Consider the following 18840-nt stretch of genomic DNA (forward strand, 5'->3'; position numbering starts at 1 on the left):
TAAAATAAAATAAAATAAAATAAAATAAAATAAAATAAAATAAAATAGTGCCCACCTACTCTTTCTTTTCCGGCCTACTGACTACAAACTCTTGTGAATGTTTCTCCTGCATGCAAATATAGGAACTGTACTTTGATTCTAAGTAGAAACTCTTTGGTAGTTGCAATGCCATAATAACAAAGCTGTTGATGGACAAAAATTCACTGGACATTAGTAGTTTACATTTCTAATTGCCAAATCCTTCATTCTCTAGAGTCTGTGCCAAGAAAATGAAATTCTTCTATTTTTTTTCCTAGACCAACTATACAGCATTGCCATTATCAAACCCAATGCTGTGACTGCTAGAAAAGTTAAAGAAATTAAAGAAAAAGTAAGTGATATTTCCCAAGAATAGTTTAAATTAATTGTAAAATTAATTTTTAAATTAACTGTAAAAAAACAATCCCTTAATTTTCAATTTGGAGACAAGCTTGTTATTTAGAGAAAAACAGAATATAATGAACTTCTGGTTCATTTGAATGAATGTTTTGTCTTCTTTGAATATCTTGTCTTACAAAGGCTAGACCTATTCAACATCCTTATTTAAATAACTCTGCTCTACCAGCATCCAATATAAATGATAAAAATTACAGTTCTTGCATTGGATTGTAACAGATTTCTTTGTGTTTAGTTGTTAGCAGTGCAGACTTGTATAAGCTCACATCAGCTTGCTTTATTCCCTGTGTGTTGTCACAAACATATGGTCCTTTTTAGATACATGATAACATGAGGAAGCATTTAAGGTTTTGCTTTTAGAGCCCAAATAAAAAATTTTTAGAGCAAAATTGCATTCTAAACCAAAGGTCAGCAGACTTTTCCTATAAAGAGCCAGATAGTAACTATTTTCAGGTTTGTGGGTCATGTGATCTCTGTCACAGCAGCTTAACTCTGCCATCATATCGAGAGAGCAGCATTAGACAGTAGATAAACAAATGGGCATGGCTGTGTTCCAGTAAACTTTGTTTCCAAAAACGGTGGCAGGCCAGGTTTTGACTGTGGGCTGTGGTTTGTTGACCCCTGAACAAAGATGTTGTGTTGAAGCAACAAAATTGTATTGAAATTTGTAAGAATGTTGCATGTGTTACAGAGGAGGTCCCATGGGGAACCATGTCAGGATGGGCTGGGTATCTCTTGATGAACTTCCCATCATGCATTCTTTCTTCAGCCAAAGCAGCAACAATTAAACTACTATAAAGCAGATGGTCCATTTTATACATTGCTATACTTGGGTGACATGCACACTGAATTTGTCATTAAATTTAAAAATTTTAAGACAAAGCATGGCTGCATCTTAAATTCTATCCTTCCCTGTAATTTGGATATTTTTGTTGCCATCAGAATAAGATATACTAGATGACGAGTTACAGACTTAACCAAGGAAAGCCTTAAAAGAAGAAACTGAAAACAATTTTGAAAATAGATGGTTAAGAAGTACCTGTAAATGTCTGTCTTTTGAATGATTCAGAAAACTATGATGTCTTTCTTGGAATTCAATTAGATTTTTTTTTCTTTTTTCATCTTGAGACAATTCACTTAAATAATAGAAATATTGTGGAATCTCTGGTTCAAGCCGTGAAAACCTAAATACTAGGGGGCATGAAAAGGACCTTCTTTGTTTACTTATTTTGGGGCCTCTTCCAACCTCGTGTCCCATGGATTGTGCTGAGGCACAACCATGAAATGCATTCAAATCTGGGGGGTTTATTAAGCCTAGGAAACAAATGTCCTTGACTTGTTTTACCTGTGTGGTCCCACGACACACGTGGACCTGACCATGCTCTCTAATTGAAGATTATCGATGCAGAATTTGTCATAGAAGCAGAGGATAAGAAAATGCTCACTGAAGAACAAGTGAGGTACTTCTACAGCCGAATAGCAGACCAGGTAAGAAAGTTAAAAAAGCCATTGTGTTGTCAAATACAGTGGATTCCTATAAGTTTAGGATCCTCATTATAGAAAGACGAATGAGTCTGACCAACCAAGTAAGCTCTAGGTGTCCCTGTTGGTGTCCATATCCTGGTTAATCCAAAGATGGGGACTATGGAGAAATCTCCAGTAGAAATAGAGGCAGCCAGGCAAAAGTGGATGCACTGATTGTGTTTTGTTGGAGCGAAGATCTCTTTATGCTATGTCCTCTAAGACTCCCTGCATCAGCCCTCAGGAAATGAATATCCAGGCCTTTCCTGTAGGTCCTTATCCCAGGTTGAAGGCTGCCTGTGGTAAACTTCACAGGAAAGCTTTAATCCTTTCTCTACCTAAAGGTACATCCTTTCTGTCAAGTTATTTTTTAGATTCTCTTTTGCCTGGGGGCAGTGCTTTGTGTTAGAAAGTGCAATGGCTTGGGGGCGTCAGGAGACGTAGCTTCTAGAAATGCACTGTTCAACATGGTAGCCATTAGATACATGTGGCCATCTGAACTTAAATTCATTAAAATTAAATAAAGTTAAAAATTCGGAGTCTCAGTGGCGGTAGCCACATTTCAGTGCTCAGCAGCTGTGGTTACATATGCTGGAGAGCACAGAACATGCTGGTCGTCACAGAAAGTTCTACCGAACAGCACTTTATAAACTAGCCGCACCACTCAGACAATCTCTCTTGGCCCCGGGAAAGGGTTGGACCAGCTACATGAGCATCACCTGGGAACTTTTGAGAAAATCCAATTCCTGGGCACCCTAAACCTACTGAATCATAGAGTCTGGGGCTGGACACCAGAAATTTGTGTTTTAGCAAGCCCTCCAGATGATCTGGAAGCATCCGGCAGTTTGAGAGTAGTTATTAGACTATCTTTAAGATCAGTCCCTGCCAGCTGTGAACTTCTCTCCTTCACAGATGTGTTTGTTAACAGGAGGATTGTGTGTAACTTTCTCTTGCCCAGTGATCATGAAGGGGAAGATGTCCTTGACTTGGGTAGGGGCCACCATGGTACTCTATCCATTTTGGGAGCCTAATAATATTATTTTATTTTATTTTATTTTGTAGCCTGACTTTGAAGATTTTGTTTCTTTTATGACAAGTGGCCTAAGCTATATTCTAGTTGTATCGCAAGCAAAGGAAAAACGGCCTTCCTGGGATGGAAGTGAATCTAATTCTGAGACGGAATCTAAAGAACCATGGGATGACCACGAGAAGACGGCCAAGTCCTCGGGGATGAAGCAGAAGAGGGAAAGGTAGTTCCAGACCAGGAAACGAATTGTTTACAATGTGTTAGTAGGTAATGGAGTGTAATGTCCAAATATCACAAATCTAAAGACAAACATCTTTAGGGACTTCCCTGGTGGTCCATCTGGTTAAGACTCCGTGCTTCCACTGCAGGGGTCACGGGTTTGATCCCTGGTCAGGGAACTAGGATTCCTGCATGCTGTACTGCATGGCCAAAAAGAAAAAAAAGAAAAAAAAAAAAGGACAAACATCTTTATGTCGAAGCTACAACTATTCCTTCCAGTCTAAAATTTTATATATTCAACAAAGCTGGAGTTGCCCTCAAAGTTTATGTCAAGAGGATTACAAAGGGAAGAATTTCCCATTTGTCTCTCTAATGCTGGGCGCACCAGTCTGGCCTCCTGGGGCAGAACGGGACCAGGCCTAGTCCCTCCCAAGCCAGCCCCCTCTCCCGTCTCTCCACATGCCAGTTCTGCCTCTCCGTGTCCTACAGAGACACCAAAGTACTCTGCCCTTTTACTCAAGGCAGTGAGTGAGTGGTGAGAAACTGCTAACAACTAAACAGTTGCATATTTTTGTTAATGGTTTGTAAATATACGAAAGTGAACGTAAGTCATTTACAGACTGTTGGTTTTATGTGCTTGCCATTTGTGCCTTCTATTCCTCTGAAGATGCAGAAACTCCAGTGCTCACCCCATGAATTAACAGAGCCATGTCTGAAAGGGGGGTGAGCAGGACCAAGTTCAGAGTAGCTGAGTCCTGAGGCTTCGTGATGTGTGTCTCCCCCTTCTGGGTAGCCCACCTCCATTGCATGTTTAGGCTGAGCATCTCTGGAACTTTCCTTGCTGTCTTATTAATAAGTTATAGTGGCTTTTCTTGAGTAGGTCAATCTGCTGGTCCCTAGCGATGTCATAATTTTTAGGTAGCAGGGAGACCCTAATATCATTAATTTCCAGTTTGAAGTGGGATAGAACAACTCACAGGGTAAATCAACTGCTGACAAAGGGCTTTGTAAACAGTAGTAGTTACTCTGTGAGTTTTAAGGGAAAATGATACTTAGTGGTTAGAGAGCAGGTTTGGGTGGGAAGTGTTGGGCTCAAAAAGATACCAGATTTCATACCAGAATTTTGGAGCCATTTTTTAAAAAAATTATTCTGTGAAACACTATTAACACAGCTGGCATAAGAGGAGTCAGTGCTCCACTGGTGCTGTTATTCAGATAGGTGTCTCCTGCATCCAACTTTTGGAAGCAGTTGTCTCCAGTTTTTCAATATGCACGTAATAAGATGAACAATTTAAGCACTTGGCGGGATTGGGGTGGAATGAGATGTGTTGATGTCATTTTGCAAAGTCTGCAGTATTTTCCTTTTAACGGACGTCCTCTTTCCTTTGGCTGTGTTTATCCCGAGCATCGACCCAAGCAGGCAGCACGAAGTGGTAGGGAGCGTGTTTTCCTGGGAATCAGTTTTCACAGCTCTTTTTCTGCAGACATGGCCTAACAGGTGCTGTAAACTTCCACCTGCCATTTTTTAAAGTAGAACCAGAACCTAAAGGATCAAGGACATAAACTCTCATGTAGAATAAAGAGTAGACATAAAGATGGAAGGAATATAGTCAGGTATATGGCTGTTATACTAAATACGAGAAGGTGAACTACCCTGTCAAATATAGAGATTACCAGATTAAGGTCAAAAACAAACGAAATTAAAAACCATATAATAATAATTGATGCAGACAAAAATCATCAGTGGGTGCTAAATCCACTGTATGAATAATATATGCATTTTCAAATAGTGTCCTTTCAGATTTCTTACTATTTACAAAGTGGAAATTGTAGCTTTTCAATGGAGAAAACTGGGGGATACCACTCTGACCATGTTAATATCACCAATAATGGGAAAAACTGACAGTGTGTACCTCCTATTGTGATGTATACTGGTGTGGTATTCCGAAAGTATCATACCCAGAATGTAATAGGAAACTATGGGGCCATTCCATAGTTTGAAACCATCCAAAATGAGGAGTCTATTGTACAAAGCAACTGGCCTGGAGTCGTCAAAATATCAGTATCATAAAAGACAAGACGCAAGAGGGAGGAGATATGATGTATGTATATGTATAGCTGATTCACTTTGTTATCAAGCAGAAACTAACACACCATTGTAAAGCAATTATACTCCAATAAAGATGTTAAAAAAAAAAGAAATTAAAAAGAAAAGACAAGAAAGACTGAGCCATTGTTAGAGGCTGAAGAAGCCTAGGCACTTCAGGCAACTGCATGCAATGTATGATCCAGGATTAGGAAAAATTACTATCGATAGGAGAGTATTATAAAATTGCTGAAATTTGAATATGGACTGTTCATGAGATAATAGTCTTATATCAGTGTAAGCTTTCCTGAGGTATTTAGGAGGGTGAATGGTGAAAATATCTGCAGTCTATTCTTAAATGCTTAAGCCAAAACACACACACAGACACACACACTCTCATTGGGGGATGAGAGAGAAAGAGAAAGAACAAATGTGACAAAATGCTGACAGTTGTTGAATCTAAAGTTCATTATCCTGATCTTGCAATTTTTCTGCCAATTTATATTTTTTCAAAATAAAATGTTTTAAAAACTGTACTCATCTACATTCTACTTAGAAGAGACAAAGAAAAATAAAAAAAATAAAGGAATGGTAAAAAAAATTAGCCAGGAAAAATAAAGTATTAGAATTGAACATTAAAAGTGTTAAACTTGATAAAGAAGGACATGATGTATAAGAGAACATTTATGAAGAAGATAGAGTAGTCAAAAAATGTATGTCCCAAACAACATAGATTACATAAAGATACAAGTACCAGAAAAACAAAGAGAACTGGATAAAAGTAACTTTATGGTCAGAGATCTCAATACACAGCAGACAAAAAAGCAAGGGTATATAGGGATGGCAAATACATATTCCATAATTGTGTATAATAAATGATCTATAATATATGAAATATGAATATATAACCTCAAATCCCACAAATAAATTTGCTTTGTTTACAAAGAAAACCTTAACAAATTTTTAAAAATTAAGATCTCACCGCATGCATTTGCTGATTATAATCCAATAAAGTTGGAAATAAATAATAAAATGATCCAAATGTCTTATCTATTTGAAAACATGAAATGTATTCCTAAATAAGCCTTGATTCACAGACAAAATTAAAAGGAAAAATAGAAACTATCTGGAAAGCTTTACATAGAGGAAAGAAAAAATTTTTTTAACATATTTTATTTTGGTCTCCTTAAAATCCTCTCATGAAATCAAACATACATGATTTCATGTAACTGATTTTTGGATTGGTTCAATAAAGGTGGAACTAAATACATATTCTTTGATGTGATAGAGAGATATAACTTACCTTTATGTGAAATTCAATATTTATTTGTTTTACTAAACTCTAATTTATTTGTGAACATATTATCAATTTTAATTTTCTGGCATGATTATTAAACTTCAGTTTATAATTATATTTTGGACTTCAACAGTTTCCAAGAATACCTAGAAAGACAACAAATATCTCAGTTTTGTGATGTTGAAGAGAATATAAGTAATACTAAGTTTATTGATGTCTTCATCCCTGATTTTAAAAAAATTAAAGGCATAAAATTAGAAAAGATACTGGCATTACTTCGACCAGCCCTCTTTAACAAAAGGAAAGGTAAGGAATAAAGTATAAATTGTTTAACTACTTTGTACATGGGATTTGAATAAGCTCTAGTATAATTATATTAAAAGATACGAGGGCTTCCCTGGTGGCGCGGTGGTTGAGAGTCCGCCTGCCGATGCAGGGGACACGGGTTCGTGGCCCGGTCCGGGAAGATCCCACATGCCGCAGAGCGGCTGGGCACGTGAGCCATGGCCGCTGAGCCTGCGCGTCCAGAGCCTGTGCTCTGCAACGGGAGAGGCCACACCAGCGAGAGGCCCGCGAACCGCAAAGAAAAAAAAAAAAAGATATGTACTTAATTATTTTGTTTTCTGAGCCCTAGCACATCTGAGAATGTCATTATATTAACTTTATGTGTGAAATAAAACTTATCTGACTATACAATTTTTTTTTTTTTATAAATCCCCCATCCCCAAACCTATAGATTTTGGTCCACTGAAAAACTGGAAATGGCATAATAAATTTGATATGTTAAGAATATTATTCACCTTAAATTAAAATCTAATAAGCTATTTTTATAAACTTAAATTTCACATGAGAATGAAATGCATTCTATGTCCTCATGATAATACAGTCTGTATTGTGTGTATAACCAATAATCTAGCACTTTAAAACTTATTATGACTTTTTATTTAGAGGATGTTTTGAATATTATTCAAGACGAAGGCTTTAAAATACTGATGCAGAGACAAATAGTGTTATCAGAAAAAGAAGCAAAAACACTGTGCATGGAACATGAAAATAAAGATTATTTTGGAAATCTTATAGAAGATATGACCAGGTAAAACAGATTGCAGGTTGAGAAAGCACAGTCTGATTTACGTTTGAATCATTTAAACCTCTTAACCCTGCTTTCTGTACAAGTTGCCAAATCTCTCAATGCTGTAAAGATGTGCTGAGTCTACTTCTTTGCCAATCTCCCTCCCATTTTGATTCCCTGCTCAACTGTGTGTCTTCTCTGGTCCTCCTGGAATGTTATTAGAGTAAAGCAAGGTTCTGGGTGAAGCCCCTGGAGTCCAGTTGAGTTGAATGCTGGAAGCCAGAGTGTGCAGCATCCTGAAGTCCAAGTAAGAGAGCTGTGACTGACTCTCAAGGACTTTGGTAATCCTAAAGATCACTAGTCCTAGGAGACGAATGGGATGCTAGAAATCTGTCAGGTTTCTAGAAGAGTAAATGAAACAGCAGCTGAGGCAGAAAGCCAGCAAGGGTATATAAATCAGCAGGAGCATGGGAACGATATAGGGATCACCCTATCAGAACCAAGTCCCTTCTCTTCCCTTCCTTTCTCCGCTTCCATTCTTTTATGAAGATGCTCTCGAGAGTACACCAACAGAAATTAATTTCATACTCTTGATAAAAAGGGTTATTTTACTTTTTTCATCTAACAAACACACTTGTATTATCTACCTATAAATAGCTACAAGCTATCCTTTCATTAACTTTGTTTCTTCTTTTCTAACAGCGGTCCATCTCTAGTCCTTGTTTTAGTAAGAGAAAATGGTTTAGGACACTGGAAACAGTTAATTGGACCAAGCTCTGTGGAAGAAGCCAAAGAATACCTTCCAGACAGGTATGATTCACGTCATGGGTCTCAAACTTTTTTCATGGGAGCCATGGTGATTTTTGGGGGGATATGGGGGTATAGGAACCAGAGCTCTAGTCCAAGGTTCTCTTCTGAGGCTTTGCAAGAGAAGGTTGTGGGCTGCTTGGTTTGAGACTGGTAGGTGGTAGCTACCCAGCCAAAAGGCCATATCTTGGCAGACACATCTGCCCCATGCACTAGTTAGGAGAAGTTCTTTTGAGAAGCGTGTGATAGTTGCTTCAGATCCTTTAATTGATCACAACCATTTCAAGACAAAAAGGGAACCTTCTTGCACTTGTTGGTGGGAATGTAAATTGACACAACCACTATGGAGAACAGTATGGAGGTTCCTTAAAAAACTACAAATAGAACTACCATATGACCCAGCAATCCCACTACTGGGCATATACCCAGAGAAAACCATAATTCAAAAAGACACATGCACCCCAATGTTCATTGCAGCACTATTTACAATAGCCAGGACATGGAAGCAACCTAAGTGTCCATCGACAGATGAATGGATAAAGAAGATGTGGCACATATATACAATGGAATATTAGTCAGCCATAAAAAGAAACGAAATTGAGCTATTTGTAGTGAGGTGGATGCACCTAGAGTCTGTCATACAGAGTGAAGTAAGTCAGAAAGAGAAAAACAAATACCGTATGCTAACACATATATATGGAATCTAAGGGAAAAAAATGGTTCTGAAGAACCTAGGGGCAGGACAGGAATAAAAGACGCAGACGTAGAGAATGGACTTGAGGACATGGGGTGGGGGAAGGGTAAGCTGGGATGAAGTGAGAGAGTGGCACTGACATATATACACTACTGAATGTAAAATAGATAGCTAGTGGGAAGCAGCCGCATAGCACAGGGAGATCAGCTCGGAGCTTTGTGACCACCTAGAGGGGTGGGATAGGGAGGGTGGGAGGGAGGGGATATGGGGATATATGTATACGTATAGCTGATTCACTTTGTTATACAGCAGAAACTAACCCAACAATGTAAAGCAATTATACTCCAATAAAGATGTTAAAAAAAAAAAAGAGTTTCAAGACGATGATTAACAATATGTAGCCTACAATTTGGTGGGAACATTTACTAAGTTAAAGTACTGATGACTCTTAGAACTTTGTAATCAGTTCAACCCTGGCATGTTAGCTGTCACCTAGGCAGCATTTTAAAAATATTTTTTGATCTTAGCTGTTGGGCTTGGTCTCAGCTAGAGGAGGGAGATAGTATCTCATGCATTTCCATTCTTGGCATGCAGCTGATGGAAACAAACTGAATTGTAATTCGCTTGAATTCTTTGTGCTGACTTCAGAGTAGGACTGAAGTCAGGGGAAGAAGAGCCCTCCTTTAAGTGAGCAGGAATAAAGATGCTTTATCAGGCACAGCAAACTTGCATACCCACTGCCACAATAAATAACAGGACTAATGAAACATCACGTATATAAAAGTTGCAATGTTTTCTTTTGGGTAGGAGATCATGAATTGCACTTGTCCTGAATGGATATATTTCACCCCTCCTTTTAGCCCTACTCACTTACGTCTTTGCTCCTGTGCCAGACAATTACTGTAAAGGATAATATGTGTTGGACACTCTTTATGTGGAATGAGCAGGGTGCCACAGAACCTCTTAAATGAAATGTAGCAGAGAATGCGATACATGGCATCAGAGAGAGGAATTCCTATCAATACCTGGCCTATGCATGTAGGCACACTCTTCTAGAAATTGTGGTTCCACGTGTGGAGGCTACGTACCAGCATAGAGACATTTTCTCCAGGTGAAGGAACTCAGTAATTGCCCCTCTCCTCCCCACTATTATAGTGAGAGTTCCCATCCTAAGCCCTTACGACCCCTAATGTTGCCACAAGTTCACAATTACTCTTAACTATTATTTTTGATCGGTCCCCGTTTTCCAGGTTGCTTTAGAAATAACTCCTTCAGCAGAGCTCTGCCCTTTCCTGCCCTTGGGCGTCATAGTCTACACTCCCCATTGCTTAATCTGAAATACAGTCACTTGCATGCAAGAGAAACACAGCAACCCTTCTCTCCCATCCTTACACACACACACACACACACACACACACACACACACACACACACTTTTTCCAATAACCACGTCTAACAGCCTAACAGAGGGGCTGCTTGTAGTTCTCTGCATTGGAGTCAGTGCTGATGATGGGTTAGGCTGTTTTTATCATTCATTGTGCAAATCCCCCATCCCTGGCAATCACAGGCTCCAAGCGTCTTAGTCTGCTAACATCTTCAAACCAGAGGTGTGAGAACAGCCAAGGGCTGAGTGGGAGGGTCAAGTTGGATAACGAAAAAAGGAAATCTGAAATGGTCACTGAAACCAGAGAGGCAAGAAGAGGGTCTTTAAGTTGAGGACAGAAAGCCAAGTTTCCAGTGATGTCAGCCTATTAACAAGAATGGAGGTTATTCACTGCGGCTGGATTTTGTGGGTCGCTTGCTTAGGACTGTGTGTGAAGGGCAGAAAATGTAATGAGCGATAAGTATCTCCTCTACTGAAATATAAATAGATGGAGAGACAGAAAGAAAAAGGGGCAACTGAAAAACACTGAGGAACGATAACTGATTTTAGAGGTATGTATTCATCTATCATACAGAAACGGAACCAGAATAAAGTGTCTACCCCAACATGGATTGCCCATTACCATCAATGTCACTCCTGCCTCTCTCCACAAAGCCATCCTGTACTCTCCTCTTTTATTGCTTTTGCTCACCTGGAGGGTTCCACTGCAGTGTCTCCTGGATTCAATATTTATAATTTGGTATCTTTGATATAGGGTCAAATGACGTCTCTAGTGCTTGATATTATTTAGTGATGAAAGAAGGGGAAGGAATATTTATTGACAGCTTAATATGTACCATATATTTCAAATACATCATCTGATTACATCCTCAAGACCTCCTTCCAAAACAGGGTTTATTATCATATTTATGTTTGAGACAACTGAAGCAGAGAAGGGAACTAATTGCCCAGTATCACACAGCTAACAAGTGATGCCACCAGGGTTCTATAGTCTGTGCTTTTTCACTGCACCAGGGCGTTCATTCCATCTTTCACAGCTGTCAGTCTCCATTATGACGATTACTGAAATGTTCATGTCCTTTCTTCCTAACGACTGTTCCTCCCTGGAAGGAAGTAGCATGCCCCAAGCCACTCTGCAGTTACTTCCGCTTGCACGATGCAAACATGAATAGTTTTACATTGTGTTATGTTGTGTTATATTATATGTCATGTTATAAGTTTTTGACTTGACTTCTTTTTCAAAGTTTATGCGCACAATTTGCAATGGAGAGTTTGCCTATCAACCAGTTGTATGGAAGTGATTCACTAGAAGCTGCCGAAAGGGACATACAGTATTTCTTTCCTCCTGAACACACTGCAGCACTGATTAAACCTCATGTAACACAAGAGCAAAGAGGTAAATATATAAAAATAGAGCCGATGTATACATTTTTCTTCCATTTTGTGAAATTTTGCAAACTGCAGTAAAGTTGAAAGAATAAAGCAATGAGCACCTTCATCGTCACGAGGGAGTGCTCCAAGTTTAGGCTGTTGGTGGAATTTTGACCAGATTGACTTCATTTAGTTCCCGTAGCGGTGCCCTGCCGGTTCAGGGAGAAGAGCTCAGAGAGGCTGGCCCTTTCAATCCACATGCAGCAGGAAGTTCCTTGGCACGTGCAGCACAGGGATGAAAACACGTGTTCACTTTTAGCCCAGGAGCAGATTTCCTCCCAGATGGATTCTGGAAAGATGGATCTGAGACTGAACATCCGCGTTAACATACTGAAGTTCTTCCGAACGTCCAACTGGTGCTTTTTCAGTTTAGTTTAGCATAGTTTTGGTTTTTTAAAACCACTGGATTCAAGTAACAGTGTGACCTTCCTTAGTTATTTCAATCCACTTGAATACGGAGCAAAAATAGAGGCAGTCTGCCAAGACTACCAAATATCTGTTTTCCCTAGAGGATATCCTGACGCTTATCAAAGAGGCTGGATTTGATATAACACAGATGAAGGAGACGCTCCTAACTGAAGAGGAAGCGGACAAAATTTATTTTAAAATAAAAGGAAAAGCCTTTTATAAAGATGTATTGGAAGTTTTATCGGAGTAAGTTTCTGATATATAGGTCTTTACATTATAAAAGTGGTAACTGTTCATTGTAGAAACTTTGAAAAATACAAAAATTCATGAAAATATTGCATTTTTAATACAATTCATGAAAAGACACCCTGGTAGTATTTGGAGTTCTTTTTTTTTGTCTAATTCCTTCTTTCCTTCTCTGTTTTCCTCTCTCTCCTTCCTTCCTTTCTCTGTTTTTTTAGGTTTTCACATTAGATATAGAGGTATCTGATTTGAAATCCCTGCTTTGGCAACATATTTAATCTTTGCCTTAGTTTCCTTATCCATAAAATGGGGATGATAATAGTACCTACCTCACAGGTACGAATGTGAGGGCTAAGTACTTCATATACTGGAAGTAATTTACATTGAAAGTAATTGGAATAGTGCCTGGCACGTATCCCTGCAATTAAACTACAACACTCTTCTAGCACAAAACGCTGTTGCAAGGGAATTCTCAGGCAGTCCAGTGGTTAGGACTCCCAGCTTCCAGTGCAGGGGGCACAGGTTCGATCCCTGGTTGGGGAACTAAGATCCTATAAAACGCACCGTGCAGCCAAAAAAAAAAAAAAAAATTAATAAACAAAGAAGAAAAAGAAAGCACAAAATCACACTGACAAGGACAAAGAATAAGGATGAGCTCTCTGGATGGAGCTGTGGCATTCTGTCTTTAGCTGTGTGTGCAGTCTCTACAGTTGCCAATAGCCCAAGTCTTCTGAAACCATTGTTGTTTGCAGGGGTCCATCTTTGGTCATGATCCTGACCAAGTGGAATGCTATTTCAGACTGGAGACGATTGATGGGTCCCACAGACCCAGAGGAAGCAAGATTTCTGTCCCCAGACTCTATCCGAGCCCAGTTTGGAAGAAGTATGTTGAAAAATGCTGTCCATGGAGCTTCTGATATGCAGGAGGCAGTGGAGGCTATTAATAGAGTGTTTGAAGACTTTGTTGCTGAGAACCCTGAGAAAAACTAAAGTACAGTACCTCTTTAATTATTACTCTATCCTCTTTTCTTGTTACAGTGGCTGGGCCTAAGACAAGGCTGTTGTGGAAAGACCAGACCTTTTCCCATGTCCCTGTATTAAACCTCACCTGCCAGACACACTCTGCGGTTCCACAGCAGCCTGGGAGCCTCAAAACCAAGCCTTGTAGATGCCAGGGACCTGGGAGACAGTGGGGCAAGAGAGACACCCGTGGGTTTGCAAGCCTTGGTCTTGAGCTGTCCGTGCCATCTGCCATGACTCAGGCTCATCAGTCTCTCTCCTTGATCTCCCTCCACTTCTTCACTCTGAATGGCCAAAGTCTCATTCAGCAGCCTCAACTCTATTCTCTAAGTATCTGGAAACTTGGAGCCTATTAACTACCGCTGGGTGCTATATGATAAGGGAATAGAATAGAATATTAGAAAGTGTAGAGTAAAAGGCAATCATTTCTATTCCTTGACAAAGAGGTGCTTACTGGGGAGAAGTAGCAACATAATACGTATGTGGATTGAGTCTGCTCAGTTGTTGACGGAAAACTTAAAAACTTTTCTATCCTGGGCAATGTGGGAGACAGAGTGTAAGACAGATGATTTTTCCCATCAAACCTGCTTTCCTTCTTTACTTTCAAAGAGCAGGCTCACAAATGTACACCTATACGACACTGGCTGCTGACATGAACATGACTCTACAGCTTCTTCACGTGTGGAGTGGAGTGCCCACCTGGATGAGTCAAATGGAGACTCAGCCTCCGGAGCATAATAAGGAAGCAAAGTGAAGGGGAGCGAGCCCTCCACACCCAGCAGGTTCCTCAGGGACAGACGAGCAAGCACGCTGTTTCCTGGTATTACCATTTAGGCTATGATTTCTCCAGGTATAAGGAGACTGTATCAAAATATTAGATGCATGAAATAAATTCTGGTATAGTGCAGCTCGTTCCATTTGTCTGACTCAACTATAAACCAAAGCATGATGTCACAACCCTTGAACATTTATGTTGGGAAAATATGTATTGTATGTCCGCTTGAACTGTGGGTTCTTGGTTAATACACCATCATGAAGGCTGCTACCTTCAGGGAAATGCAAATATAATGGGGAGACAAAACTCACAGAAACAATACCTAATTATAACTATCATCAGACAGTACATTATTAAGCATGTCAATGATGAATGACTGGGGGGTGGTGGTGAGTAGAACTACATTCTGTTTATAGCATCTATTAGAAATATGGTGTAGATCTAACATCAACATATCCCTCCCTTTTGTGATGAGGGGAACATTATGAATAATACAGGGGATTTTGAATTAGTGTATATTTCAGGGCTGAATTGATGGGTGTATGTCTGATGGGTAGGAGCTGGAGAAGGTAAGGGATGAAATAGATCTTGAAAAATGGGTAGGATTTTCAAAATCAGACACAGACGTAGAGAACAAATGTATGGATACCAAGGGGGAAGGTGGGGGGAGGAATTGGGAGATTGGGATTGACACATATACACTATTGATACTATATATAAAACTAATGACAACATGCTGTATAGCACGGGGAACTCTACTTAATACACTATGGTGACCTAAATGGGAAGGAAATCCAAAAAAAGAGGGGATATATGTATATGTATAGTTGATTCATTTTGCTGCACAGCAGAAACTAACATAACATTGTAAAGTGACTATACTCCAATAAAAATTAATTTAAAAAAACAATTCAATTTACTACAGCATCAAAAGAGTAAAATACTTAGGAGTAAACTTAATCCATGTACGAGTGCAAGACTTTTACACTGAAACTTATAAAACAATGATGAAACTAAAGAAGACACTAATAAGTAGAAAGATATCCTGTGTTCATGGACTGGAAAACTTAATACTGTTAAGATGACAATGCTACCCAAATTAATATAGAGATTCAATGCAATCTCTATAAAAATCCCAACAGTATTTTTTGCAGAAATGGAAAAACCCATACTAAAATTCATTATCAAATTTCAAGGCACTCAGAATAGCTAAAATAATCTTGAAAAAGAACAAAGTTGGAGTACTCTCACTTCTTGATTTCAAAACGTATTACAAAGTGACACTGTCAAAACAGTGTGGTAGTGGCATACGGAAAGACACATAAACAAATGGAATAGAACTGAGAACCTATAAATAAACTTTTACATCCATGGTCAGTTGGTGTTTGACAAAGGTGCCAAGGTCATTCAGTGAGAAGAGAACAGTCTCTTCAGTAAATAGTACTGGGAAAACTAGCTATCCTTTAAAATAATGAACTTGGACCACTGACCTTACACTATATACAAAAAAATAATTCAGAATGGATTAAAGACCTACATTTAAGAGCTAAAACTCTTACAAGAAAAAAACAGGGGAAAATCTGCAAGACCTTGGATTAGACAATAGTTTCTTAAATATGACCCCAAAAGCACAGGCAACAAAGGAAAAAGATAAACTGGTCTTCATAAGAATTAAAACCTTCAGGGAAACAGGTTCCTTTCTTTTGGAGTGAGCTGACCTTGGCAGGGCACTATGGCCCCTAGGTACCCATGCCTGTGACCCTGCCTCTGCCTACACAGTCCAGACACAGGGGTGGGGATCTGGGCTCCTTGGGTGCTGAGAGTTGCATGGTGTGGGCAGCGCAGTTTGCAACCCCGGTACCTGGCCGCGCGCATCCATGCCCTCTAGGCCTGTGTGGCCAGGTCCTACCCCTCCCCACCAAGGCAAGTGCCTGGACAAGCAGGTCCTCACACTGTGCCTCTGATGGGGAGGCTGCAGAGGTCGTTCGAGCCAGAGCCCATATGGCCCTCCTGCCCATGTGGGATGCGGGGCCTCTCTCCAGACCTCTGCTTTTTCATCTGCTCTCTCTGCACTGGGCGCAAGAGGGACCTCTGATGTTTGACATCCTAAGCTGCCATCTCTGTTCTCGCCAGGTTGTTAGGCTGCAGTGGGTCCATCCAACTCCAAGGCTGACAAGACAGAAGTTAATCCTCTGGGATCCCTCTCAGGAAAGCTGGAGCGCCGGACACGTGAACGAACTCCTTCCCTCCCCTGGAGTTAGGGGTCTCTTTCTGGTTGTGTGGCACTCCTAAGGGTGCCTTAAGCCTGAGGTGGGAGGATCTGCTTTCATGGCCACCTACAGTGCAGGGGCTTTTCACTTAGTTTCTGGATTTCTCACAAGGGAATCTGTCCATGAATATTTGCTGACCTGGTGAGTTTGGGGGGAAGGATGGTCTAGGGATTCCTACTCTGCCACCATCTTGCTGACATCACCTCTTGATCATTTGGTATTTATAAAATATTACTCACTCCCAAACTCTAGTATTCCAGCACGGTTTTGAAAAGCACACCTGTGAATACCCATCTGTATTGGTAACTTATACAAAATCTAATTGCATGTGAATTATCCATAAGTATAGTTCTCATTTTTTCCCTTTAGAATACATTTTTTTTCAAACTAGGGTAAATTAATTATTGGGTTTCTTTGGATTATGCAGAGAAATAAATAGAGTAAAAACCTTCACCTTCCTCACCCCTTCAAATTGAATACACTTATCTGATGCTTGACACGCCTGGTAGTATCGGGCATTCGTAATATGACTGTGTTAAGTGACACACTGTCATTGCCCCAGGAGTGGTCCAGGACTTCAAAAGCATGAAAGCCAAAAACTCTTAATAACCAGCAGATGGCATGATTCACTCAGTTGTCTATGTGTACGCAGCTGTACGAAGATTTTAAAAGCAAGACGTAGGGAAAAGCTATTTCTTTCAGATTGTAGAATTAGCTTTCAGTAGTCAGAAAACTAACAATCAATGTCCAAAGAGATATTCAATTAAACTTTAGTTTGTGCCAGCGTTGGTCTTGAGGCAGCATGAGGCAGGCATTTGGGGGAGCCGGGGTTGGTGGTATCTGGGAATATCTTCTTGCCCCAGAGGAAGAAAGGTTAGAAAAGACTAGAAAGGTATCAAGGCTCCAGCTCAGTGATGTGATCTTGAATCTTAGCTGGACTTTAGGCAGAACACACATATCCTTGGCCACTGTGGCTGAGGCAGTTGAGGACTGCAAAATTGGTGGGCGTGCCTTGAAGCACTGCGCTGAGATTTGTAACCATGATGAGAAGCGCATGATGGTGGGGATATGGGTCCAAATACACGGACTGGCTCAGAAGGTAGGCAATGGTGTGCCTGTGCGGGAAGGAAGCACCACTATCCCAACAGCCAGAAAGAGCTGGGGATGAGTCTGCTCTTCATGAACTGTACCATACACAACAGTCTCCATCCTTCAGCACTGGCTCAGTCATGCACCTTGACCCTGAAGCCAGAGCTTCTCTGATTGCCCTACTTGGCCCCTCTAGCCCCCTTCCAAGACAGGAGACCTGAAGCATTCTGGATTACAGCCTAATACTTTCCAGGATCCCCTCCCTGGATCCTGTTCCCTGTAAGCAGATGCTCTGCAGAAAATGGACAGATTTCCTAAAATACGCTATGCTCTATTTTATGGCCCTCTTCCTGGAGTCTCTTGGCGCCCTTTCTTTTCACTGGAGTTAATCTGCTGCTATTGGGGACTTCCCTGGTAGTGCAGTGGTTAAGAATCTGCCTGCCAATGCAGGGGACACGGGTTCGATCCCTGGTCCGGGGATATCCCACATGCCACGGAGCAACTAAGTCCGTGCACCACAACTACTGAGCCCGCAAGCTTCAACTACTGAAGCCTGCGCACTCTAGGGCCTGTGCTCCGCAACGAGAAGCCAGCGCAATGAGAAGCCCGTGCACCGCAACGAAGAGTAGCCTCCGCTCGCCGCAACTAGAGAAAGCCCGCGCGCAGCAACGAAGACCCAATGCAACCAAAAAAAAAAAAAATCTGCTGCTACAGATGCTTGCCTGTACTGTCCGAACTTGCTCACCCCTTGGAAGCTACTTTGGATGACCTCCAAAGCCAGTTTTTTTAAATGCTTTTCAGAAAGGAAGAAAGGTTACTAAGCAATGGTTCACGTGATTTTCAGCTGCTGAAATATCTCAATGACAATAAATATCTGAATCCATTAGATGACTAAAAATGTTAATAAATGTTAAACACCCATCTGTTTGATTCAACAACAGCGTCTTAGATATCCCTTGATACCATAATGGAACTTTATTCATAATACCATTTTTTGCTTTTGCTTTTAGACCTCATCCTATTATTCATGTTATTACAACTTTCTGAGATTTGGGATCAGCA

The 18840-nt window shown here is 40.3% G+C and overlaps 2 protein-coding genes across 3 annotated transcripts in view; one reads left to right on the plus strand and one right to left on the minus strand.

Moving 5' to 3' along the window:
- Positions 1 to 15051, plus strand: part of NME8 (NME/NM23 family member 8) — a gene marked incomplete at its 5' end in the record, with an annotated part of 28891 nt that extends 13840 nt beyond the window's left edge. Inside the window, 9 exons of the mRNA XM_027123946.1 lie at positions 297 to 370; positions 1831 to 1923; positions 3019 to 3206; positions 6719 to 6891; positions 7534 to 7678; positions 8360 to 8467; positions 11787 to 11938; positions 12483 to 12627; positions 13377 to 15051. Of these exons, the coding sequence (XP_026979747.1) occupies positions 297 to 370; positions 1831 to 1923; positions 3019 to 3206; positions 6719 to 6891; positions 7534 to 7678; positions 8360 to 8467; positions 11787 to 11938; positions 12483 to 12627; positions 13377 to 13614 (1316 nt within the window). The remainder of the gene's footprint in view (positions 1 to 296; positions 371 to 1830; positions 1924 to 3018; positions 3207 to 6718; positions 6892 to 7533; positions 7679 to 8359; positions 8468 to 11786; positions 11939 to 12482; positions 12628 to 13376) is intronic.
- The window catches only part of PNPLA8 (patatin like domain 8, phospholipase A2), a 134591-nt gene that overhangs the window by 113241 nt on the left and 2510 nt on the right, over positions 1 to 18840 (minus strand). The gene's annotated exons all lie outside the window — the stretch shown is intronic.

Source organism: Aethalodelphis obliquidens, unplaced genomic scaffold (genome assembly GCF_003676395.1).
Source record: "Aethalodelphis obliquidens isolate GAN/ISIS:26980383/991018 unplaced genomic scaffold, ASM367639v1 scaffold27, whole genome shotgun sequence".
In the NCBI taxonomy this organism is placed as follows: Eukaryota; Metazoa; Chordata; class Mammalia; order Artiodactyla; family Delphinidae; genus Aethalodelphis; species Aethalodelphis obliquidens.